This window comes from Octopus bimaculoides, chromosome 4 (assembly GCF_046866305.1).
Source record: "Octopus bimaculoides isolate indiv1 chromosome 4, ASM4686630v1, whole genome shotgun sequence".
In the NCBI taxonomy this organism is placed as follows: domain Eukaryota; kingdom Metazoa; phylum Mollusca; class Cephalopoda; order Octopoda; family Octopodidae; genus Octopus; species Octopus bimaculoides.
The window spans coordinates 110131387-110157561 of record NC_142931.1 but is presented as its reverse complement, the minus strand read 5'-3'; the positions used below and the strand labels follow the sequence as shown (position 1 = coordinate 110157561).

Below are 26175 nucleotides of genomic sequence, written 5' to 3'. Positions count from 1 at the left end.
AGACGGAAACTGAAAGAAGCCCGTCGTATATGCTTGTGTGTGTGTGTGTGTGTGTGTGTGTGTGTGTGCCTTTGTGACTGTGTTTGTCCCCCACCACCACTTGACAACTGGTGCTGGTGTGTGTACAACCCCGTAACGTAGCGGATCGGCAAATGAGATCGATAGAATAAGTACTAGGCTTTAAAATATAAGTACTTCAGCCGATTCATTCGTCTAAAAATTCTTCGAGGCGGTGCCCCAGCGTGGCCACAGTCTAATGACTGAAACAAGTAAAAGATAAAAGATAAGATATATCGGTTGTCTCCACAAGACTGAGACCAACACGTATTATACTATTCAGCCACTTTGATCCCTTAGGAATATAGAACAATTGATGAGGCCAGCGTTCGATTTTGAATGTAAATTTGAAGATGTGAGAGACAGAGCCATACGAAGAAACGACAACCGCAATAGCAGCCAAATCACCCTCAAATCACACTTCAGAGTTTTATTGGAGTTTTTTAAGATATAAAGATGGAGGACGTACGTTAGATAATCTAGTTCTGGACGCTGAAAGGCCTTTCGTCAAAGGTCTGCAGATCTACTCGAATAGTGCTGACTTATTTTCATTCTTCATGATTTACAGATGTTTTTCCTTATTCCATTGTAGTTATTGTTTTTGTTATTGATGTTGTTGTTGTTGGTATTGGAGATGGTAATGATAATGGTGATGGTTTGGGTCTTAATGCTGTTGTTGTTCTAATTAACTTATCTAAATATTCCAGGCACTCACGTAGCTTCAGTATTTTTCCTTCTTTTGTGACACACTTCGTATTATAGATAACTCAGAGCATATAAACAAGAACAGCAACAGCAACAAGAAGAGGAAGCATACATATGCATACACACACGCGCGCATACATACGTACGTACATACATACATACAGACAGACAGAGAGACAGAAAAAAGACATACGTCATTTCGATGTTTAATCTTTTGTCCCCAATAACTACAAAAAAATTAGTAAAGAAGATATAATAGATAGAAATATTTAAACAGTTGAGAAAATTTTATTCTGTTGACAGAAAGGTGAGAATGAAAGACAGCGTGAAAACGAACCGCTTACGCGTATAAGGCCCTTATGCAACAAATATATATACATATATATAAATATACCAGCATTAAAAATATCTAATGACATAATGAATATTAAAAGCCACTCTTCTATCTACCGAAGATAGAAGCTCTTTCAACGGTTTTTGAGTTCAAGTTGATTAAAGAAAGCAAGAACAAAACACATACATAAACTTTGGTTGGTTTATTTCTGCAAATGATGATCGTTTCAATACACCGTTGAATTGGTTTAGTCGACTGGCGGTTAAATTCCTGTTTGTGTTGTGATTCTCTAGATTTGTTTTCTTGCTTTGATTATACAACGATGCCAGTGCTACAAGCTGTACAGTAATGTCTTTTACACTGAAGGACTGGGACGATCATGTCGACGTAGATCTAGTGTTTAGGTACCTAGGTCGCTTCGGGAAGTACCAGATTGCTCAATATGTCCAGATATTGCTTGGGATTTTACCTGCTGCGGTTAACATTTTTTCAAACGTCTTTACAGGTAGGACTATTCAGATTTAACCAGAGGTTTTTAAAATACATTTTATTATTATTATCACCATTATTATTCAGTAGTTTTATTTTTATAACGTGCTTTCACTTCACTACCGAGCGCAGCTCTGTGCGCCTTGGGTATGTGCTGTGGTTTGCTGTGGTGCTCTTATGTTTACTGTATTGAAAGTGTTTTGCGTAGAATGTGTGCAGTACCCAGTAGTGCAATTTTCTGTATGTTATATATATTTGTAAGTCCTGCTATTTTTGTTATGTATTTGTCTGAATATTTTTTTATTATACCTAAGGCACCTACTATGATAGGAATTGTTTCTGTTTTTAGATTCCACATTCGAGTTATCTCTATTTCCAGGTCTTTGTATTTTGAAAGTTTTTCCATTTCTTTTATTATTATTATTATTATCATTATTATTATTATTATTCAGTAGTTTTATTTTTATAACGTGCTTTCACTTCACTACCGAGCGCAGCTCTGTGCGCCTTGGGTATGTGCTGTGGTTTGCTGTGGTGCTCTTATGTTTACTGTATTGAAAGTGTTTTGCGTAGAATGTGTGCAGTACCCAGTAGTGCAATTTTCTGTATGTTATATATATTTGTAAGTCCTGGTGTTTTTGTTATGTATTTGTCTGAATATTTTTTTATTATACCTAAGGCACCTACTATGATAGGAATTGTTTCTGTTTTTAGATTCCACATTCGAGTTATCTCTATTTCCAGGTCTTTGTATTTTGAAAGTTTTTCCATTTCTTTTAGAGAAACGTTGTCATCTGCTGGTATTGAAACATCAATTAGAAGGCATTTTTTTCCTTCATGATCTTTGACAACTATATCTGGTCTATTTGCCTTAATTTCTCTATCTGTGTGTATTGGCATATCCCAGAGTATGGTTGCTTTTTATTATTATTATTATTATTATTATTATTATTATTATTATTATTATTATCATCATCATCATCATTATTATTATTAGTATTAGTATTATTAGAATCGTTAGTACGCCGGAAAGTATACTTAGCGGCATTTTGCACACCTTGCGCTCTGAGTTCAAATTCTGCCGAGATCGACTTTGCCTTTCGTCGATGAAATAAATACCAGTCAAGTACTGGAGTCGATGTAATCGACTTCACTCTCAAAAACCGCTGGCCCTGTTCCAACATTTGAAACCATTATTATTATTATTATTATTATTATTATTATTATTATTATTATTATTATTATTATTATTATCATCATCATGGGGTTTTTCTATGAGCAACCCTCGAACATCGCCTCCCTATTGAGGATCATACATTGCCGGTTTTTTAAAATTTTGCTTGTCTTGTTTACACACAAAACCCTTGTGGCTAATAAAGAAATCATCATCATTATTATTATTATTATTATTATTATTATTATTATTATTATTATTATTATTATTATTATCATTATTATTATTATTATTATTATCAAGGCGGCGAGCTGATTGAATCAATAGCACGCCGGGCGAAATGCTTACCGGTCAGTCTTTACATTCTGAATTTAAAATCCGCCGAGGTCGACCTTACTTTTCATCCTTCCAGGATCGATAAATTAAGTAAGCGTTACACTTAGAATCAACGTCCATAATAGTGAGTCACAACTAGTTTCCTTAGATACCGTAGAGCTTTCGAAAAATCCTTGCTGTTCCTAAAACAACAGATTTCTTCTATTAATATAATTCTCGTAGTTACTCCGATCTCATTAAGTAAACTACCAAGTCTACTGGTAACGGTACCTAGGGCACGTATAAGAACCGGGATTTCTTTTGCAGAAACTCTCCAGTCTCTACATTCCCCTTGCTAAGTCTTGATATTTTCCTATTTTCTTCTGTTCTTTAAGCACAACATTCATATCAATAGGCACAGCCACATCTATGATGATGCACTTTTTCATCACCCTGTCCAAAATGACAATATCTGGTCATTTTGTTTGAATATCATGGTTGGTTTCATGGTTAGTTTTATGGCTAAGTTCCATAAAATCCTAAGCTGATCGCTCTCTGCAACACTCTTCGGTTGGTGTTGGGTACCATTTTCTGCTTACTTCAAAACTCCCTTGACGTTATATGTCCCAATGACTACATTATCGTGTCAGCGTTTGTCTTTTTTCTTCCAAACCAAAAGACTAAAATTACTTATCATGTACACAATGAACCCGTCCTTCTCTTAACTCATTCTGTATCTAGCACTTTTCACGGCTTTGTTTATTCTTGCCTTAACGACATTCATTCGTGATGACTGGTTTTGAGCAGCCATAACCTGTCCTTTTGTTTCTTTCTTGAGTTCGCTATTCTTCAACCACAACCATGACTTGTCTGATGCAACATCCTGCTTTTTTTTTCTCGTTATTATTATTATTACTATTATTATTATTATTATTATTATTATTATTATTATTATTATTATTATTATTATTATTATTATTATCATTATTATTATTATTATTATTATTATTATTATTATTATTATTATTATACATTCAACAGATTAGACTGTTGGAAAAGAAAAGAATCCTAAGATCGGGCTACAACAAGTAGCCATAGATGCTAAGAAACGCCCTATTGGGTTACAGCAAGTAACCTTAGATGCCAAAAACCCTCATAAGTATCCTAGCTTCCCTTAACAACACTGTTTTCTGCAGCTGTACTAAACTGAGTTTTATGCCTATTTCCTCTATCCTTCTGTTCAGATCTTTAATACGCACATGCACACACACACACACACACATACACACACACACACACACATTAATATATGAGTTCATCTTGGTTTTATATAGTTTCTGATAAGCTAAATTTTACTTGAGTAAGCTGAGCTTTGTTGAATGATAATTATCAATGATAATTAACAATGATAATTATCACTTCGATGATGGCTCAGCTGGCTGAAACCTCGGAATTACTATCAATACTATCCTTGCTAATGAATAATATATATACACATGTGTGTGTATATCGCATAGTATTATGCTCAACGCCCTTACATTTCCACTAATCCATTGGCCGAGATTGACATTTATTTTATCGACCCAGAAGTAAAAGGAAGTGAAGTTAACCCCGGTGGGATTTGAACTCAGAATGTAAAGAACTGAAACAAATACTGCAATGTATTTTACCCGACGCTCTAACGATTCTACCAATTTGTCGTCTTTATGTAGTCATACACCTAAAAAGGCGAGATGGTCAGGACTAGAGTGTCTTTAACAATAAATCTGTTTAATCATGTTTGATCAGGACCTCAACAACAAAGACAATACTAATTCACCCACCATGTTTCTAGACCTTAATTAAGAATTCATTAAGTCAGTTAATTATGCAACCACATGCTAACTTCATTTGTATTGACATCAGCACGAAGTACATTTATGAGATTGTGAGGAGGCGGAACTTTCAGGGACATAGAAAAAGAAAATGGAGATTAGAATGTTATCGTTATTATTGTTGTTGTTGTTTTTGTTGTTGTGATTGTTATTGTGCTTGGCTTTAGCAGACTGACGTGCCCGCTTCACTTTTAAAATCGTTAGCGCTTTGGACAAAATGTTTAGCGGCGTTCCTTCTGGCTCTTTACATGCTAAAATCAAATCCCGCTGAGGTCAACTCTGCTTTTGATCTTTTCAGCTTCGATAAAATAAGTACCAGTTGAACACTGGAATTGGGGTAATCGGCTGACCTTCCTCTCGAAAAGTGCTTGTCTTTGGCCAATGTTTGAAATTGCTTTTTTTCGTTGTTGTTGCTTTGTTTTATATGAGCTGCTTCAAGTCTTATCTAGAAATCTCAAGTAACAAGTCGGATCTTTTGTTGTGGGTCTTATTTATGAGTAGCAAAGCAATGATATACTGCAGCGAAAGGAGACCAAATATTGGGGACCTAAACACACCAACACCGGTTGTCAAGCAGTGATGAGGGACAAACACATACATACGCACACATATCTTAATAACGAAGAGAAGAGTAGAGATATATTCACACCTCTTTACTCTTTACTCTTTTACTTGTTTCAGTCATTTGACTGCGGCCATGCTGGAGCACCGCCTTTATAGCCGAGTAAATCGACCCCAGGACTTATTCTTTAGAAACCTAGTACTTATTCTATCGGTCTTTTTTGCCGAACCGCTAAGTTACGGGGACGTAAACACACCAGCACCGGTTGTCAAGCGATGTTGGGGGGACAAACACAGACACACAAACTTATACACACACACACACACACACACACATATATATATATATATATATATATATATATATATAAAATATATAGTTTTAGGGAAAATAACCAATTTTCAAGAACTCATCGATGAAAATCCACAGTGGATTTTCATCGATGAGTTCTTGAAAATTGGTTATTTTCCCTAAAATTATATATTTTATATATACTTTATCTATAAGGCTCAATTTAATTTTAATTTTTATAAATTGATTTTAATTGAGTTTTTTGCCTGTAATTTTGGATTTTGTCCCTAATATTATTAGGGATATATATATATATATATATATATATATATATATATATATATATATATATATATATACATGTATACGACGGGCTTCTTTCAGTTTTCCGTCTACCAAATCCACTCACAAGGCTTTGGTCGGCCCGAGACTCTAGTAGAAGACACTTGCCCAAGGTGCCACGTAGTGGGAATGAACCCAGAACCATGTGGTTGGTAAGCAAGCTACTTACCACACAGCCACTCCTGCGCCTATATCCAAAAGTTTTCAACACCATATGTATCACTGACCTACATGTTTCGACTGCAGCAACTGCACATTGCTTTGTATGCAATTGTGCATTCTAGTCGTTGTAATTTCATCAAGGGTCCATTATTCGCGACGTTTTGAAAGGGAACTGACTCAAACAAGCGTTCTGCGTTGATATTCAGTTGAATGTGATAGCGTTACTTTTTAAATTCAATGGAATTCTGGTCTTATAATCACCTCTACTGTTATTATAGTTGAAGCGTGGTTTTAAAATGTTTATTCAGATTTCAGTTAATTGTAGCAGTTTTGTTTACATGTTGCTGTATGGAGTACATTATTTATTCAGAGGCATTTAACTTACTTTGGGTTTATCCCTCAATTAATAATATTATTATTATTATTATTATTATTATTATTATTATTATTATTATTATTATTATTATTATTGTTCAGTAGTTTTATTTTTATAACGTGCTTTCACTTCACTATCGAGCGCAGCTCTGTGCGCCTTGGGTATGTGCTGTGGTTTGCTGTGGTGCTCTTATGTTTACTGTATTGAAAGTGTTTTGCGTAGAATGTGTGCAGTACCCAGTAGTGCAATTTTCTGTATGTTATATATATTTGTAAGTCCTGGTGTTTTTGTTATGTATTTGTCTGAATATTTTTTTATTATACCTAAGGCACCTACTATGATAGGAATTGTTTGTTTTTAGATTCCACATTCGAGTTATCTCTATTTCCAGGTCTTTATATTTTGAAAGTTTTTCCATTTCTTTTCCAGAAACGTTGTCATCTGCTGGTATTGATACATCAATTAGAAAGCATTTTTTTTCTTCATGATCTTTGACAACTATATCTGGTCTATTTGCCTTAATTTCTCTATCTGTGTGTATTGGCATATCCCAGAGTATGGTTGCTTTCTCGTTTTCTGTGACCTTTTCTGGCGTGTGTTTATACCATCTTTTTTCTGTTGTTATTCCATAGTGTTGGCATAGCTTCTAATGTATATAGGTCCCAGCTCTGTCGTGTCTGTGAATATATTCCTTCTTAGCCAGGACTGGGCAGCCAGAGATAATATGATTTATTGTTTCTTGTTCATCTCCACATATTCCACAGTTACTTGTTATATTTCTTTTCATTATGTGTTTTTGGTAATTTCTGGTGGGGAGGCTTTGGTCTTGTGCAGCAATTAAAAATCCTTCAGTCTCTGCTTTGAGTCCTGAGCTTCTCAGCCAATGCTGGGATTTTTCTCTGTCTATGTCTTTCGCATTTAGTTTAGCCCAGTATTTACCATGTAGGGGCTTTTCTTGCCATCGTTTTATCATGGTTCGTTGCTGTTCTAGTTTTAGTTTGGATTTCATTTGTTTTATAGCTTTTGTTGTTTCTTCTTCTTCTTCTTCTTCTTCTTCTTCTTCTTCTTCTTCTTCTTCTTCTTCTTCTTCTTCTTCTTCTTCTTCTTCTTCTTCTTCGTATTTGTTAGGTAGATTGATTTCTTGTTTGTATTTGTCAGCTTCCTTAAATACTGAAAACAGCTTTTTGTTTTGCTCGTGTTTTGTGGCTATTTGTATTAGTTTCCCTTGCTTTTGGAGTAGGTATTTTTGCAGTCCTATGGTGGTTATTTTATAATAGTTTTCTAGCTGTATAAGACCCCTGCCACCTTCTGTGCGTTGTATATATAGCCTTTCTATGTCAGATTTTGGGTGGTGCATCCTATATCCTGTCATTATTTTTCTTGTTTTCCTGTCTATTTTACATAGTTCGTTTAGTGTCCAGTTAAGGATGTTGTAGCTGTAGCTTATAACTGGGACAGCTAAAGTGTTGATACCCATTATCTTGTTTTTAGCATTGAGCTCTGTTTTTAGTATTGATCTAACTCGTCTATAGTACTCTTTCTTTATTTTTTCTTTCATTTGTGTATGTTGTATCCTATCTAGTTCATTGACTCCTAAATACTTGTATGGTTGACTTTCGTCTAGTTCTCTTATTTCATTGGCTTTATCTAGTGTTATATTGCTGCTTTTAACTATTTTTCCTCTTTTCAGAGTTGCTTTGGCACATTTTTCTAATCCGAATTTCATATCTATTTCCTTGGTAAAGCCGTGTACTGTCTGTAGTAGTGTTTCTAGCTCATTGTCGTTTTTAGCATATAATTTTAGGTCATCCATATATAGAAGGTGGCTGACTGTTTTTCCGTAGCATTTGTAACCGCATCCAGTTCTATTTAGCAATTCTGTTAAAGGTGTGAGTGCCAGGCAGAACAGGAGTGGAGAGAGCGTGTCTCCCTGGAATATTTCTCTTCTATTATTATTATTATTATTATTATTATTATTATTATTATTATTATTATTATTATTAGACGGTGAGCTGGCAGAAACGTTAGCACGCCGGGCGAAATGCTTAGCGGTATTTCGTCTGCTGCTACGTTCTGAGTTCAAATTCCGTCGAGGTTGACTTTGCCATTCATCCTTTCGGGGTCGATTAAATAAGTACCAGTTACGTACTGAGATCGATCTAATCGACTTAATCCGTTTGTCTGTCCTTGTTTGTACCCTCTGTGTGTAGCCCCTTGTGGGGCAATAAAGAAATAATTATTATTACTATTATTATTATTATTAGTAGTAGTAGTAGTAGTAGTAGTAGTAGTAGTAGTAGTAGTAGTAGTAGTAGTAGTATAAATACCATTAATTATTATAATCATTATTGTAACTAGCATAGTTACTATAAATGGTAAATTGTGTCTATTTAGATTGTTTAAACGTATATTTTCTCAAGTGTGGATATCTTAGAGCCTGTTCCTGTCTTGTGTTGTTTATAAGAGTAAATTTAGAAGTGAAAATTTGGTACATTTCTTCCACACAAAAGTTACATCTATCATCACCTATTCTATAAGGTCTTGCCTTACTAATTATGCGCGCGCGCACACGCACACACACACACACACACACGCACACACACACGCACACACACACGCATATATATATATATATATATATATGCGTCCGACCAAAGCCATAAGAGTGGATTTGGCGGACGGAAACTGAAAGGATCTCGTTGTATATATATATATATATATATATAGATAGATAGATAGATAGATAGATAGATAGATAGATAGATAGATACGCACAACGGGTTTCTTTCAGTTTCCGTCCGCCAAATCCACTCTTAAGGCTTTGGTCGGCCCGAAACTATAGTAGAAGGAACATTCTCAAGGTACCACGCAGTGGGACTGCACCCGGAACCATGTGCTTGGGAAGCCACGCCTGTCATTTTGAAAGAGCTTAAAAGATTCAGGTGACCTCGAGCTGAAGTGGGTGATTTTTTTTTTCTTTAAAATGAGTGATGTATCCATGAGAATAATTTTTCGTAGTTCTGAAACTTTTAGGCTTCCTGATATTTGAGTACGGTACTTAAGAGTGCCTTTTGGTATTATTCCCTCAAAACTCGGAAAAGATACTTTGCAACATTTATTCTGGCTCATTACATTCTGAGTTCAAATTCCGCAAAGGTCAACTTCGCCTTCTTTCCTTCTGAGGTCGTATATATCATATATATGCGTGTATGTGTGCGTGCGTGCGCACGTGCGTGTATTGTGTGTGTGTGTGTGTGTGTACCTTTATGTCTATGTCCTCCCCCATCTCCGTTCCCTCATTGCTTGAAACCAGTGTGTGTTTGTTTACACCTCCGTAACTTAGAAGTTCACCAAAAGAGACGATAGAATACGTACCAGATTTTTAAAAAATAAGTGCTAAAGTCAATTTATTCGACTAAACACTTCAAGGGGTGCCCTCAGCATGACTGCAGTCCAATGACTGAAACTAGTAAGAAAAATGTAAAACATAAAAGATTAGCAGAGATTGAAAAAAAAAAAGAAAAAAGAAAAAGAACCCCAAATTAGGTTAATAATACAAAACAAAAAGACGGAGAAAAAAAAGAACTTTAATAATTTAACTGGTTTTGAAAACTCATTTGGCACCAATAGACCTCTTGGCTTCTGGCTTCATGCTCTTGCTTGATGGGGCTTGGGTCAATCCAAGTTAATGGTCCCAGAGGCGTGATCATGCGTAGAGCTGACCAGGTCCGCCAATAAACTTCATAACAATATTCACACATATACATGTTTTATTACAAACTATTCAGGCGGCGAACTGGCAAAATCCTTTGCACGCTGGGCGAAATGCTTAGCAACATTTCTTTTGTTTTTACGTTCCGGGTTCAAATTTCGCTGAGGATATAATCGACTTAGCCCCTCCCGGCAAATTTCAGGCCTTATACCTATAGTAGAAAGGATTATTATTATTAAGATGGTGAGCTACCAGAATTGTTAGCACACCAGACAAAATGCTAAGCAGCATTTTGTGTACCTTTACATTCTGAGTTCAAATTCCGCCGAGGTCGATTTTGCCTTTTATCCTTTCGGGGCCGATGAAATAAGTACCAGTTGAACACTGGGGTAGATGTAATCGATTAACTCCTCCCCGAAATTGCTGGCCTCGTGCCAACATTTGAAATCATTCTTACTAAATATTTACTTAAGCCCTTCGCTCGAAATGGAGCATAGACCGTTGAGGACTTTGCTCGACTGTTCTCTACTCTGGGCTGTATTTTCTATCCCTGTTGTTTCAGCTTCGCGAATATTTCCATGGAAGAAGGCCTCCCTCTTGCAGATTTTATTGGTTTTGAATCGTTATCGATACTTCAGTAACTTTGGTCTTTTTGAGTTTTTTTTTTATTTGGGGGTGGGGTATAGGTAGGGGTGTTGGTCCCAATACAAATATTTTTTTCTACTTCTGGGAAGAAGTGGTCCGTAGTACTTTGGCCTCTCTCTTTTGATTTGTCCGAAATTAGAGGCTCTACTAGCAGGAGCTTGTGTTCTGCTAGATGAGCTCTCAAGGCTAATTGAGGTACACAAGCGAATGCACCACATCAAGGAAAAGAAAGAAAGAAAGAAAGAAAGAAAGAAAGAAAGAAAGAAAGAAAGAAAGAAAGAAAGAAAGAAAGAAAGAAAGAAAGAAAAATAGAAAGAAAGAAAGAAAGAAAGAAAGAAATAAAGAAAGAAAGAAAGAAAGAAAGAAAGAAAGAAATGAAATGAAAGAGAAGTAGAATCAAAGAGATAAAGAAACAATGAAAAACAAATACATACACGCTTACACACTGAATCAATTTGTTATATGTCAAAGTAAATAGTTAATAGAGCAGTCAGTCAGGATGGCCGAGCGGTCTAAGGCGCTGCGTTCAGGTCGCAGTCGGGTCTTCCCGGCGTGGGTTCGAATCCCACTTCTGACAAGTACTTTTCCAATTTTTTTTTCTTTTACTGATTATTCGGAATTTTACGAACTAGACATTTAGAGGGCGTTGTGTTCTTATTTGAATGCTCCATACCATAGATTTCTGAGTTCAAATATCATTATCATTTTCCTATATTGCAAAGGTTGATGTAACTTTAATCACCATGCTCGACTGGTGGAGTTCCGAGTGCCTGACATTATTCCAGATGTCAAATACCCAATGTTGCTCTTCGTTTGATCCATTTTGCTCTTTGTACAACCATTCACCATCAACAATATCTGGTGCTGAAGGCCGTCTTCGATCTGCCATTATTCCCAAACACTCGGGCAAAGTGCTACCAAATAAAAACTACATACTTCTGCTTGGAATCGATTAGCAAGCGCCCTCCGTGACCTGTCAAAAACCTAATTGTGGGTTTTTTGTCATGTCGTGCTTCTATCAGCAGCGCCAATAGAAAGGTTTTCATTCCTTAGCTCTGACAACGAAATCTTCGTGTTTTTTTTTTTACGTCGAAGAAAAGACCGAGTACCATTTTCGCCGTTAGCACTTTGGTAACGATTACTTTGCTAATTCTTCTCTTCAAACGATTGTATCTGGCGTACTAAGGATTCTGCCAATTCGCCGCCTTGATGATAATAATAATAATAATAATAATAATAATAATAATAATAATAATAATAATAATAAAAAAAAAAGTATGAAGATATGAACGTGCAAAACAATCTGACAACAGAAATAAACGAACCGGTACCCTACGAAAACGACGACCGTCAAAATAAAGGGCCGGACGTTGTTCCTCATGTCCCGCAAACAAAACCAAAACGGCATAAATGGACACGTGAGGAACACATTTCGATCCTACACGCCTATTTCACAGCAGTACTCTACCCAAAAAACGAAAACGCAACAACACATACATATAAAACATGGAAGAAAAATAATGTAAATATAGACCTCGATAAAACAATGAACCCTAACAAACTAGCTAACATAAGAAGATATATTCTAAAAGCAAAAAAAATATCAGAAATAGAAATAGAACAATTGAAAGAAAAAATACATCAGGAAAATCTAGATAGTAGTCACACAGCAATGCCAAATAATAATATAAACACTGAGATAGCAAAACACGAGGACAAACGTAACATGCCCGTCAAAAACGAAGTAAACAAAAAACAACAAACCCAGACCGTAGAGATGTATAATAGTGTACAAAAAGCACCAATCCAGAACACCACAGACAAACATATGAATGAAAAGGAAGGCAAAACAAATATAAAGCCTGGAAATAACGAAGGGAAACCTAATAATTACGATACTATGAAAATGAAAATAACCGAAGAACTGAAAACCACAGATCTTAGAATGGACCACAGATTATATCTCCCAAAAATCAAAATAGACAATAAAACAACATCAATAATAAATAGCATAAACCTGGCCGTCACGGAACTAACAACCACAGAAACAACAGGCAATATCACTGAGCTAAATGACATGATATATGCGGCAGCCACTGCAGCCACAAAAGAAGCAGGATACTCACTCAAACCCATCCGAACAGGAGTTCTACCACCCAAACAGACCTTGTGGATAAATAACATCCAGAACAAAATTTAAAAAAAGAGAAAAGATTTATCGATTCTCAACGAAATTAGTAAACAATCAACACTACTAAGTAACAAGAAGAAAACAAAAATACTGTACAAATACAGCATTACAGAAAAAGACTTACCTGAGGCAAAAGAAAAACTAAAGCAAGACATCCTTGCCAAAGCACAGAGGATCCGCCGGTATGAGAAACGCCAACGTTTCTTTGAACAAAACAAACAGTTCAAATCCAACCCCAAAAAACTCTACCAAGAACTGGGTAAAAATAAAATAGACATTACTTCAGCACCAACAGCAGAAGAACTAGAGAAATTCTGGAAACAAATATGGTCGGTGAAGCAACAACCCCAAAAAAGGACCATTAAAACAACGAACTTAGCACCTGAGCAACTCTGGGCCCCTATAACAACTGAAGAGGTCACCCAGACACTGCAAAGACTAAGCAACTGGAAAGCACCTGGACACGACAAGATCCCCAATTTCTGGTTAAAACACCTGCCAGCAATGCATAAAAAGCTGGCAGAAAACTTTAACAACATAATAGCAGATCCAGAAACAATGCCTGAATGGCTCACAAAAGGGAAAACCATCTTAATCCCCAAATCCACGGAAACGGAGAAACCACAAAACTATAGACCTATAACCTGTCTCCCTACGATCTACAAAGCCTTTACTGCAATAATATCGCAGAGATTGAGTAAACACCTGGAAAATAACAACCTGTTTCCAGAAGAGCAGAAGGGATGCTGCAAGGGCTCATACGGCTGTAAAGATCAATTATTGATCAATAAAGCCATAACTGAAGACAGCCGCAGAAAGAAGAAAGGCCTCAGTATGGCCTGGGTGGACTACCAAAAGGCTTTCGACAGTGTTCCCCACACGTGGATTCTGGAAACACTAGCCATAAACAAGGTGGCACCAATTATCATAAAATACATAGAGCACTCAATGAACAAATGGCAGACAGTGCTACAGCTCCAAACAAAAGAGGGACTTGTGAAAACGAAAGCCATCCCCATTAGAAGAAGAATATTCCAGGGAGACACGCTCTCTCCACTCCTGTTCTGCCTGGCACTCACACCTTTAACAGAATTGCTAAATAGAACTGGATGCGGTTACAAATGCTATGGAAAAACAGTCAGCCACCTTCTATATATGGATGACCTAAAATTATATGCAAAAAACGACAAAGAGCTAGAAACACTACTACAGACAGTACATGGCTTTTCCAAGGAAATAGAAATGAAATTCGGATTAGAAAAATGTGCCAAAGCAACCCTGAAAAGAGGAAAATTAGTTAAAAGTAGCAATATAACACTAGATAAAGCCAATGAAATAAGAGAACTAGACGAAAGCCAACCATATAAGTATTTAGGAGTCAATGAACTAGATAGGATACAACATACACAAATGAAAGAAAAAATAAAGAAAGAGTACTATAGACGAGTTAGATCAATACTAAAAACAAGATAATGGGTATCAACACTTTAGCTGTCCCAGTTATAAGCTACAGCTACAACATCCTTAACTGGACACTAAACGAACTATGTAAAATAGACAGGAAAACAAGAAAAATAATGACAGGATATAGGATGCACCACCCAAAATCTGACATAGAAAGGCTATATATACAACGCACAGAAGGTGGCAGGGGTCTTATACAGCTAGAAAACTATTATAAAATAACCACCATAGGACGGCAAAAATACCTACTCCAGAAGCAAGGGAAACTAATACAAATAGCCACAAAACACGAGCAAAACAAAAAGCTGTTTTCAGTATTTAAGGAAGCTGACAAATACAAACAAGAAATAAATCTACCTAACAAATACGAAGAAGAAGAAGAAGAAGAAACAACAAAAGCTATAAAACAAATGAAATCCAAACTAAAACTAGAACAGCAACGGACCATGATAAAACGATGGCAAGAAAAGCCCCTACATGGTAAATACTGGGCTAAACTAAATGCGAAAGAAATAGACAGAGAAAAATCCCAGCAATGGCTGAGAAGCTCAGGACTCAAAGCAGAGACTGAAGGATTTTTAATTGCTGCACAAGACCAAAGCCTCCCCACCAGAAATTACCAAAAACACATAATGAAAAGAAATATAACAAGTAACTGTAGAGTATGTGGAGATCGACAAGAAACAATAAATCATATTATCTCTGGCTGCCCAGTCCTGGCTAAGAAGGAATATATTCACAGACACGACAGAGCTGGGACCTATATACACTGGAAGCTATGCCAACATTATGGAATAGCAACAGAAAAAAGATGGTATAAACACACGCCAGAAAAGGTCACAGAAAACGAGAAAGCAACCATACTCTGGGATATGCCAATACACACAGATAGAGAAATTAAGGCAAATAGACCAGATATAGTTGTCAAAGATCATGAAGAAAAAAAATGCTTTCTAATTGATGTATCAATACCAGCAGATGACAACGTTTCTCGAAAAGAAATGGAAAAACTTTCAAAATACAAAGACCTGGAAATAGAGATAACTCGAATGTGGAATCTAAAAACAGAAACAATTCCTATCATAGTAGGTGCCTGAGGTATAATAAAAAAATATTCAGACAAATACATAACAAAAATAGCAGGACTTACAAATATATATAACATACAGAAGATTGCACTACTGGGTACTGCACACATTCTACGCAAAACACTTTCAATACAGTAAACATAAGAGCACCACAGCAAACCACAGCACATACCCAAGGCGCACAGAGCTGCGCTCGGTAGTGAAGTGAAAGCACGTTATAAAAATAAAACTACTGAATAATAATAATAATAATAATAATAATAATAATAATAATAATAATAATAATAATAATGATAACAATAATAATAAATGCCCGGATGCAGTACCAGGCAGTGGCTCTCATGGCTTCTGATCTTAATTGATTGGAAGTGTTATCATGTACATTGTTTTGTCTTGGTATAAAAGATGGGCTACAGCAAATATTCTGCTTAATACCACAGATTTGCTTGTCAGTTGTTTGACCATAACCAGTTGAGCATGACCCTTGGTGGCTGACGATATGTGCATCTCTGATCATGAGCAGAAGTAGTGGGGGAGCATCATAGCCATGTGTTGAGAGGAATTCTTTGGGGTTTTAATAATCCACCTTTGGAAACATGGGTGTTTTGCTCAACATCCTTAAACAAACCTTATTCAGGGACCTTTTGAACAGCATGGGCTACTCGACATGAAGAAAATTATAACTGGGCCCCACCTGCGAGGTCACGCGCTGTTTATCTTGATATGAAATCACCATGCCGCGCATATATGGTTGTGATGCATGTGCCTGGTGTACCCTTATCGGACGGTTAGTCATGATGGGTATAATGGACTTCGTATATTTTACCCCAGTGTCACTTTGATGGCATGCACTGCTCTTTCACTCAATAATAATAATAATAATAATAATAATAATAATAATAATAATTTCTACTGTAGACACAATGCCTGAAACTTCGGGAAAAGGGCTAGTTGATTACATCGACCCCAGTACTCAACTGGTTCTTATTTTATCGACCCCGAAAGGATGAAGGTCGTAGTCAACTGTGGTGGAATTTGAACTCAGAGCATAAGGAAAGACAAAATGCCGCGAAGCATTTTGCCCGGCGTGTTAAAGCTTTTGCCAGCTTGCCATAATAATAGCAACAATAATTTATGTCTTAAACCCATAAGTTTTTCCTTCTTTACTTTTTCATTTCCAATCAAATATAATGCTTGTCAATATATGCTTTTTAGGTTTCGAACCCGATTACAGATGTCAACATTTGGACAATAAAACGCTAATAGAACTCCGGCGGGAAATAGAAACCAACATCAAAGTCTACTATCAAGATTGTGAAATAAATGTAAGAAAAGAAAACAAACCAGATGTGGAACATACCATGACGTGTGTGAACAGTTACAACTACTCTACTGGCAAATATAAATCATTCATTTCAGAGGTAAAGTTTTATGGTCGAAATTTCATTATATTGGGTGGGCCAAATGTAATGTTGTTGGCACTCCGTCGCTTACGACGTCGAGGGTTCCAGCTGATACAATCAACGAAACAGCCTTCTCGTGAAATTAACGTGCAAGTGACTGATATTCAGCGTCACACAGTGTGACAAGGCTGGCCCTTTGAAACCGCGATCCTATGACCGCGAGTCCGCTGCCCTAGCCACTGGGCCATTGCGCCTCCACAGGGTGGGCCAAAAGTCACGCACCAAAACACTTTACTTTTATTTGTTTGTTTTTGTTTGTTTGTTTGTTCTTTTTTTTTTTGTAAGGCGATGAACTGGCAGAATCGTTGGCACACCGGGCAAAATGCTTAGCGGTGTTTCGTCCGTCTTTACGTTCTGAGTTCAAATTCCGCCGAGGTCGACTTTGCCTTTCATCCTTTCGGGGTCGATTAAATAAGTACCAGTTACGCACTGGGGTCGATATAATCGACTTAATCTGTTTGTCTGTCCTTGTTTGTCCCCTCTGTGTATAACCCCTTGTGGGCAGTAAAGAAATAGGTATTTCGTCCGTCTTTACGTTCTGAGTTCAAATTCCGTCGACTTTACCGTTCATCCTTTCGAGGTCGATAAAATAAGCACCAGTGAAACACTGGGGTCGAATTAACTAGTCCCCTCCCCAAAAAATTTCAGGTCTTGTTTCTTTAGTAGAAAGGATAATTATTCATTTTGTTCTTCATGTACAAATATTTGTGTAATCATCATTATTTTATCTATTTTATTCAATTTTAGAAAAATTAAAGCCTGTGTTTGATAATTCTGGAGTGTATTGAACTTATTTCGTGCATGGATTTTGGTCCACCTTGTATTTATGTTTGCAATTAATATACCTATGTCGTAAAGGAATTACTTTATGGACTGTCATATTGTTTTATTAAATATTAGATATTACAAAGATGACTGATCTTTGTTACTCCCAAAGCTTATGCACAAGGCAATCTAGAGACCGTGTTAAACATGTACTGATTGCATAAACAGAGACATAGATAGATAGATAGATAGATAGATAGATAGATAGATAGATAGATAGATAGATAGGTAGGTAGGTAGGTACGTAGGTAGGTACGTAGGTAGGTACGTAGGTAGGTACGTAGGTAGGTACGTACGTAGAAAATCATATATGTGTGTGTGTATTTTGACACAGTTAAACAATTCGAGTCGAAATGGAAAAGAAGGGCGCTATGAAGAGGATAGAAACACATTGCGACCAGCGATGTATAAGGATATTTGTTAGTATGATCAATAAAGATGTGTGTGTGTGTGTGTGTGTGTGTGTGTGTGTGTGTGTGTGTGTGTGTGTGTGTGTGTGTGTGTGTGTGTATGAACAAAAACCAATTACTGATATTTCGAATGCATTTACTACGCATGTTTCAAGTGGTTATGTAACAAATTGTTACTCATATAAATTACCTCTTCAGTCATTACAAGCGAACTACATTAAATGCATTCGAAATATCAATAACTGGTTTTCGTTAGTATTCAAATACTATGTGGCCCGCGTTTATAATTTATAACAATCTAGCTTATCTCTTATTTGATAATATGATTACAACGCAACACAGATATAAGATAAAAATGTTGGTCTAAACACTGAGTCTGAAATATCTGGTAAAGTGTACTGTATTAAAGCATACAACTGAAGAGGTAGATAGATAAATAGATCGATCGCGATCGATAGATAGATAGATAGATAGATAGATAGATAGATAGATAGATAGATGGATGCATGCATGCATGCATTCATGCACACACACAACACATAACTAATTTTTATATTCATTATATGTAATAATTTTCTATTTTATTAGTGGGATCTGGTATGCGACCAAGAAGAATTCGGTAAACTAGTCACTACTGTGTTTCATGTTGGCATGATGATAGGGGCCGCTCTGTTCCCATCTTTAGCAGATAAATATGGAAGAAAACCAGTTTACGTCGGAGCTCGGATTGGATCTCTGGCCGTCAATTTCATGGTATTGGTCTCACCCAACTATTCCTTTCTACTTGTCTGCCGTTTCCTCTGTGGCTTACTTCAACCGGTAAGAATTATTATTTATTTAGCACAAACGCACAAGCATGGTGTGTGGGGAAAAAAATCAAGTGACGAGACATAACGTCTTCCTTCACTCCTTTATATACGATTCCCCAAAAGCGTTTCATTTTGAATTATTCCTTTTCTTTTCTTTTTTTTTCTTTTTTACTCTTTAACTTGTTTCAGTCATTTGATTGCGGCCATGCTGGAGCGCTGCTTTCAGGGGTTTTAGTCAAATTTTAGTCAAACAAATTGATCCCAAGACTTTTTTAAAGCATAGTACTTATTCTTTCAGTCTCTTGATGAACCGCTAAGTTACGGAGTCGTAAACACACCGACACCAGCTGTCGAGCGGTGATGAGAGGACAAACACAGACACAAAGATACACACCCAAAGATATATACATATTTGTCCGACAGGCTTCTTTCAGTTTCCGTCTACCAAATCTGCTCACAAGATTGGTCGGTCCGAGGTTATACTAGAAGACACTTGCCCAAGGTGCCACGCAGTAGGACTGAGCCCGGAACCATGTGGTTGGGAAGCAAGCATCTTTTTTTTTCCATAATTGCTAAAGGCTTCCAGATGGCAGAAACGTTAGCGCGCCGGGCGAAATGCTTATCGGTATTTCGTTCTGAGTTCAAATCCCGCCGAGGTCGACTTTGCCTTTCATCCTTTCGAGGTCGATAAATTAAGTACCAGTTACGCACTGGGGTCGATTTAATCGACTTAATCCCTCTGTCTGTCCTTGTTTGTCCCCTTTATGTAGCCCCTTGTGGTCAATAAAGAAATAAGAAACGTTTGCACGCCGAACCAAATGCTCAACAGCATTTCGTCCGTTTTTACCACGGAGGTTGCCTTTCATCTTTTCAATGTTGATGAAATAAGTACCAGTTGAGCACTGGGGGTCGACCATCCCCTCCCCGCAAATTTCAGGTCTTGTGCCTATAGCTGGAAGGATTATTACAGAAAACATTTTTCTATTTAATATCTCATGATCTTTTTTTTTTAATATATAATACACAATAGAAACCTATTCAGACACTCACGTTTGATTTTTAAGCACACACCTTTTTATAATTATAATTATGACATCAGTAGAATAAGTGACAAAGCAAGAAAGAGGATAAACGTAATTTATTTGCAAGAAACAGGCTTCATTTTTTTCCTATGGTAATTCTGGAAACCTGGTCTTACACACAGGGGAACATTACAGACTGGACACATATATCGGACTGACCTATGGTCAAAGACATTTAAATTATGGCTGGTTATACTTGTGGTTGAGTTAGTTGTGGTGGTGGCGGTGGCGACGGCGGCAGTGGTAGAGGTTGCGGTTGTGCTTAGCGGTATTTCGTCTGCCGTTACGTTCTGAGTTCAAATTCCGCCGAGGTCGACTTTGCCTTTCATCCTTTTGGGGTCGATAAATTAAGTACCAGTTACGCACTGGGGTCGATGTAATCGACTTAATCTCTTTGTCTGACCTTGTTTGTCCCTCTGTGTTTAGCCCCTTCTGGGCAATAAAGAAATAAGAAACTTTTACATGCCGGGCGAAATACTTAGCGGTATTTCTTCTGTCTTTACGTTCTGAGTTCAAATTCTGCCGAGGTCGACTTTGCTTTTCATCTTTTCGGGGTCGATAAATTAAGTACCAGTTGCGTACTGGGATCGATCTAATCGATTGGTCTCCCCCCACTAAAATTTCGGGCCTTGTGCCTAGAGTAGAAAAGAAAGGCGGCGAACTGGCAGAAACGTTAGCACGCCGGGCGAAATGCTTAGCGGTATTTCGTCTGTCTTTACGTTCTGAGTTCAAGTACCACCGAGGTCGACTTTTCCATTCAGCCTTTCGGGGTCGATAAATTAAGTACCAGTTGTTTACTTGAGTCGATCTAATCGACTGCCCCCCCCCCCTCCCAAAAAATTTCGGGTCTTGTGCCTAGAGTAGAAAAGGATTAGGTACTGGCACCTGTTTTGAGATGATAATGATGATGAACAGATTGAGAATTGCTTTACTTAAGTATTCTGCTTTATCAACTCGACTGCTGTCTTATCTTAGAAAAATCAAAGCAACTTTTATGTCGTCGTCGTCATCTGAGTAGGAGGGGCACTTTAGATGAAAAAGTTGGGAGGTGGAAAGGAAGCGTATCAGTCAGCCCTGATTGGCCCAACAATGTTGCAGACGTATCCGTCCCGTCTTTGTATCTAAAACTACCCTAATTTCAATATGCGAGACAAAAAGACGATAATGTAAGATTTCAGAGTTGCTAGATTTGAGGCCGATGGCTCTCAGATTGGCAAGTACCCGGCAGCACCATTTACCTATCCACCCATAAGAAAATTGATGAAATGTTTGATCTCGCCACCTCCACCTCTCTGCTAATGCGAAGACAAAATAAGAATTTTTCGCTATGCTGTTAGAACAAGATTAAAAAGTTTTCAATGATTTTGATTTAATTAATTATGGAACTTACCCGCCCTGTTTTTTAAAAAATCTGTTGGCTCTCTTTTCAATCAGTCCGCCCCTTTTCAATCTGTCCGCCCCTTTTTCAATTTACTCGCCCCTTTTCAATCAGCCTGATTTTTTTTTCCAATATATTCATGTCCTTTTCATCCATTCGATCCACCCTTTTTAATCTATCTGCCTCTTTTTCAATCTGTCTGCCACCTTTTCACTTCACCCGCTCCTTTCCAATCTGTCCGTCCCTTTTCAATCTTCCCACCTCTTTTCAATTTATCCGCCCCACTTATTAATTTGTCCATCCCTTTTTAATTTGTCCGTCTCCTTTCAGTCTCCCTGCCTTCTTTTCAATCCCCTTTTCTGTTCGTTCGCCTGTTTTCAATCTGTCACCTACCGACGTCCGACTACGACTGCCGCTAACCACCCTTTTCATTTCAGACAACTTCTCAGCTAGCATCGTGAAAGACGCACGGCAAGTTATTTCAAAGTATTTTGTAAGGGTGGAGAAGTCTTTTATACCACAGCTTACTAGTTCAGCGGGTCACAGATAGTTAGAATGGTGCTTTGCACAAACAAGAACCAATGGTTGCAGTACGTAAGTGAATAGTTAGTTACCTTCTCGAGTCATGCTGACTCATAAGGACCGGATTCCTGATTTCCATAGAATATATATTCCCCACCTGGACAGGACGCCGGTCCGTTGCAAGATTACACATTTTTGCCAGCTGAGTGGACCGGAGCAAGGTGAAATGAAATGTTTTATTCAAGAATACAACGCATTTCCCGATCCAAGAACCGAAACCACAATCTTATGATCATGAGTCCAACACCCTAAACACCAAGCTACGCGCCTCTACGCGTAAGTGAATGGACCCTTGTCAATCAACTAGACGGTCTAGCGTATCGGTTCTTAATTTGTTTTTTAACTTCATGAAGCATGCTGATGTACTACGTGCACAAACTTAAATGTTATTGCGGCACTTTAAACGGAAATGTTTATTTAAAATATTAAAAATGTTAAGAATTTTGCTTTAATACGAGGGGTGCTGAAAAGTTCCTAGCTTTGAGTAAAAGACTATACAGGAGGATCAGTTAATTGTGATTTTATTCGACATATTCCTCTCTCAAATTCACACACTTATTACAGCGGTCCATCAGTTTTTCTAAGCCCTGTAAAAGAACTTGGAAGGTTGAGCCTCCAATCAGGTCTTTCGTGATACCCTTAAAGCCAGAAATTTTTCAGCACCCCCTCGTATAAATACACACACACACACACGAGACATGCATGTCTCGTTTCTCTATTTTTTTCGTTGTTCGAAAAAACGTTCGTTTTCTATGTTTTCGTTTTTATGCTTTCGTTTCTCATTGTGTTTAACGTTTTTTTTATGTCCTGTACCTATATATGCATGTATATATACATATACGTGTAGTTATGTACATATATGTATGTATATATGCATATTTTACATATATATATATATATATATATATATATATATATATATATATATATATATATATATATATATATATATATATATATATATATATATATACAAAGTGTTCGGGCTATATAAAAACCTGGCCACCAAACTGTTAATTCGTTAATTGTCAATTAACGAAGTTAACATTTTCGTTAACGATTTAACTTTTAAGTTAACTTTGGAAATCATTATCAGACTGATTAACTTCCGTTAACTCAAGTCAATTAAATTAACTTCCGTTAACTTCAATTGAATTGAAGTTAACGTATTTTATAGTTTTGGCACTTTTTAAAGGTGTTTTTAGGTGGTTTTAAAGCAAAAACTGATTTTTTATTGTTTTTCTACAACGATTAACGTTAACGGTCATCGAAGTTAACTTTTTGGTTAACGGATTAACGGTTAACGACGTTAACTTTTTGATTAGCGGTGCCCACCTTTGCCTATACACACACACACACACACACACACACACACACATGCATACACGAAGGATGCTGAAAACTTCCTGGCTTTGAGTAACAGAAAATACAGGAGGATTTTATTCAACATATTCCCCTCTCAGATTCAAACATTTATTACAACGGTCCTTCAGTTTTTCGATGCTTTGTAAAAGAACTCAGAAGGTTGGGCCTCAACCAGGCCTTTCACGATACCCTTAACACCAGGAACTTTTCAGCATCCCTCGTACACGGAAAACTATTGCTTACTTCGTTTAAATACTCCTATTTCTGTACAACAAAATTTTTGATAATGTTTTACAGGAAGCTCAAGGGTCAGCATGAATTTTCAAAAGCCTTAAATTAGATGAAATGCTGCGCTGCACTGTTTGCAAACAACTGTTCTACAGATTTTATTAGGGTAGCAGTAGAGTTGTCCTACGTATATGAGCACACTATAACCATTGGTACTTAGACGTGCAATGTCCTCTCTGAATATTCTATCAGTAATACTTCAACAATCGTATTACCCTCCGGACTAGTTAACTGTGTTTCCTCTTCTCGGTTCCCTTAAACTTATACTAAATATTTGATTCTATATAGGAATATTATTTGAGCTTTAAAAACTAATCTGAAAATGATCGAGGCTAAATTGTTGTTGAGCTTTAAAGACGAAACTTAGCCTTTTAATACAGCTTTGCCTATGTTTTATGTGATAAACTGCTGTGAGTCATCAGAGATTCTGGACAATTGCAACGATCGTAAAGTTTTAGTTCTTGGCTGTGTGGTAAGTAGCTTGCTTACCAACCACATGGTTCTGGTTTCAGTCCCACTGCGTGGCACCTTGGGCAAGTGTCTTCTACTGTAGCCTCGAGCCGACCAAAGCCTTGTGAGTGGATTTGGTAGACGGAAACTGAAAGAAGCCCGTCGTATATATGTATATATATATATATATATATGTGTGTGTGTGTGTGTGTGTGTGTGTGTGTGTGTGTGTGTGTGTGTGTGTGTGCGTGTGTGTGTGTGTATATGTGTGTGTATATGTTTGTGTGTCTGTTTGTCCCCCCACCTTCGCTTGACAACCGATGCTAGTGTGTTTACGTCCCCGTAACTTAGCAGTTCGGTAAAAAGAGACCGATAGAATAAGTACTAGGCTTACAAAGAATAAGTCCTAGGATCGATTTGCTCGACTAAAGGCGGTGCTCCAGCATGGCCGGAGTCAAATGACTGAAACAAGTAAAAGAGTAAAAGAGTATAGAGAGGAATGTAACATAAGCTTTTTCTTTGATATGTGTATATTCATATCGGTATATGTAGCGATTACTCTTTGGCATTGTTAACTGTTTTAGTATTGATATGTCCTTATATGTGGATGTTTTCAAAGACTCCCTTCATGGAAACTGTGCAAGCTTGTGTAGGCTGCATGTAGATGGAGCCTTTCGACAGAAGTTTGATGAGAAATGGAAAAGTTGTATGATTTGTGGAAGAGAATGTGTGCATTTTGTTGGTAGTGACAGGCAATAGGTCATTGATATACAGCAGAAAAATATGAGACGTAACCGAACCCTGAAGTACACTAAAGTTGATAGGAAGAGAGAGAGGGGAGAGAGAGAAGGAGAGAGAAAAATGAAAGAGACCGTACACTGAGATGGTGTACATTGGTAGGATACTTTCGATTCTAGAGATGATTAAATGGATAAGCACTTTAGCCAAGCAACTTAGCTAAAAGATTTTCATGTTAAACCGAGTTGAAAGCTTTGCTGACGACGTCAAAGGCAGCAAAATTGTTTCCGACAAAGTTCTCAAGGAAGAAAAATAACTGGTGTGTAACACTGAAGTGTAATCACTGATAAATGTCGTAGAAGAGGAATCGCTGGTGTGTGACGTGGGAGAGAAATTGTTGGTGTGTGACATAGGTGAAAGATCGCTTGTGTGTGTGACGTAAGAGATAAATCACTGGGGTGTGATGTAAGAGAGAAATCGCTGTTTCGTTCTGATGACCAACTAATGAAGAGAGAAAAATAGTGAAGGTGGTAAAGGGTGTAATTCTTTACATATGTTTCCATCATTTTTCAGATGTTGGAAGATAGAGTGGTAGATACTCGGACAAAAGATGTTGCTCTTCTTGGGAATATACCACAAAGGAAACAAAAACACTAAAGGCAGTTATAGTTGGCTGTTTAAAAGTACTAACCTACTTATTGTACACTGTTTACAATATTGTCCTAATTCTGGTACCCTGATTAGAAGACTGACCTACTAATGGCTCACCAGCTAATAGTTGTGATTTATTTATAGTACACCGAATAAAATAGTGACCTATTTATGATAAACTGAATAATTTATGAGACAGCGCGAGACCCTCCACGTGGTTTTTCGAGCTGGTAGAAATAGCACCCAAATCCATGACGCACCATGGCCTACTTAAAAGAATGCATTCGATAATATAGTCCAGTGTACTCTATGCTTGAAAAGAAAAAGACAGTAATATCATGGCGTGAATGCAT

The 26175-nt window shown here is 37.2% G+C and overlaps 1 protein-coding gene and 1 non-coding gene across 3 annotated transcripts in view; both read left to right on the top strand.

Annotated features, from left to right (window-relative positions):
* The first annotated feature begins 810 nt into the window (after window positions 1-810).
* Window positions 811-26175, top strand: part of LOC106876873 (uncharacterized) — a 49091-nt gene continuing 23726 nt past the window's right edge. Inside the window, exons 1-3 of one of the 2 annotated variants that reach the window (XM_089351179.1) lie at window positions 811-1601; window positions 16997-17202; window positions 19068-19298. In XM_089351179.1, coding sequence (XP_089207305.1) covers window positions 1445-1601; window positions 16997-17202; window positions 19068-19298 — 594 coding nt within the window. In that variant the 5' untranslated portion in view covers window positions 811-1444. The remainder of the gene's footprint in view (window positions 1602-16996; window positions 17203-19067; window positions 19299-26175) is intronic. The other variant, XM_089351180.1, reaches the window with a different exon arrangement.
* Trnal-cag (transfer RNA leucine (anticodon CAG)) lies at window positions 11532-11615 on the top strand. Its single transcript has one exon. It is a non-coding gene; the product is annotated as a tRNA-Leu (tRNA).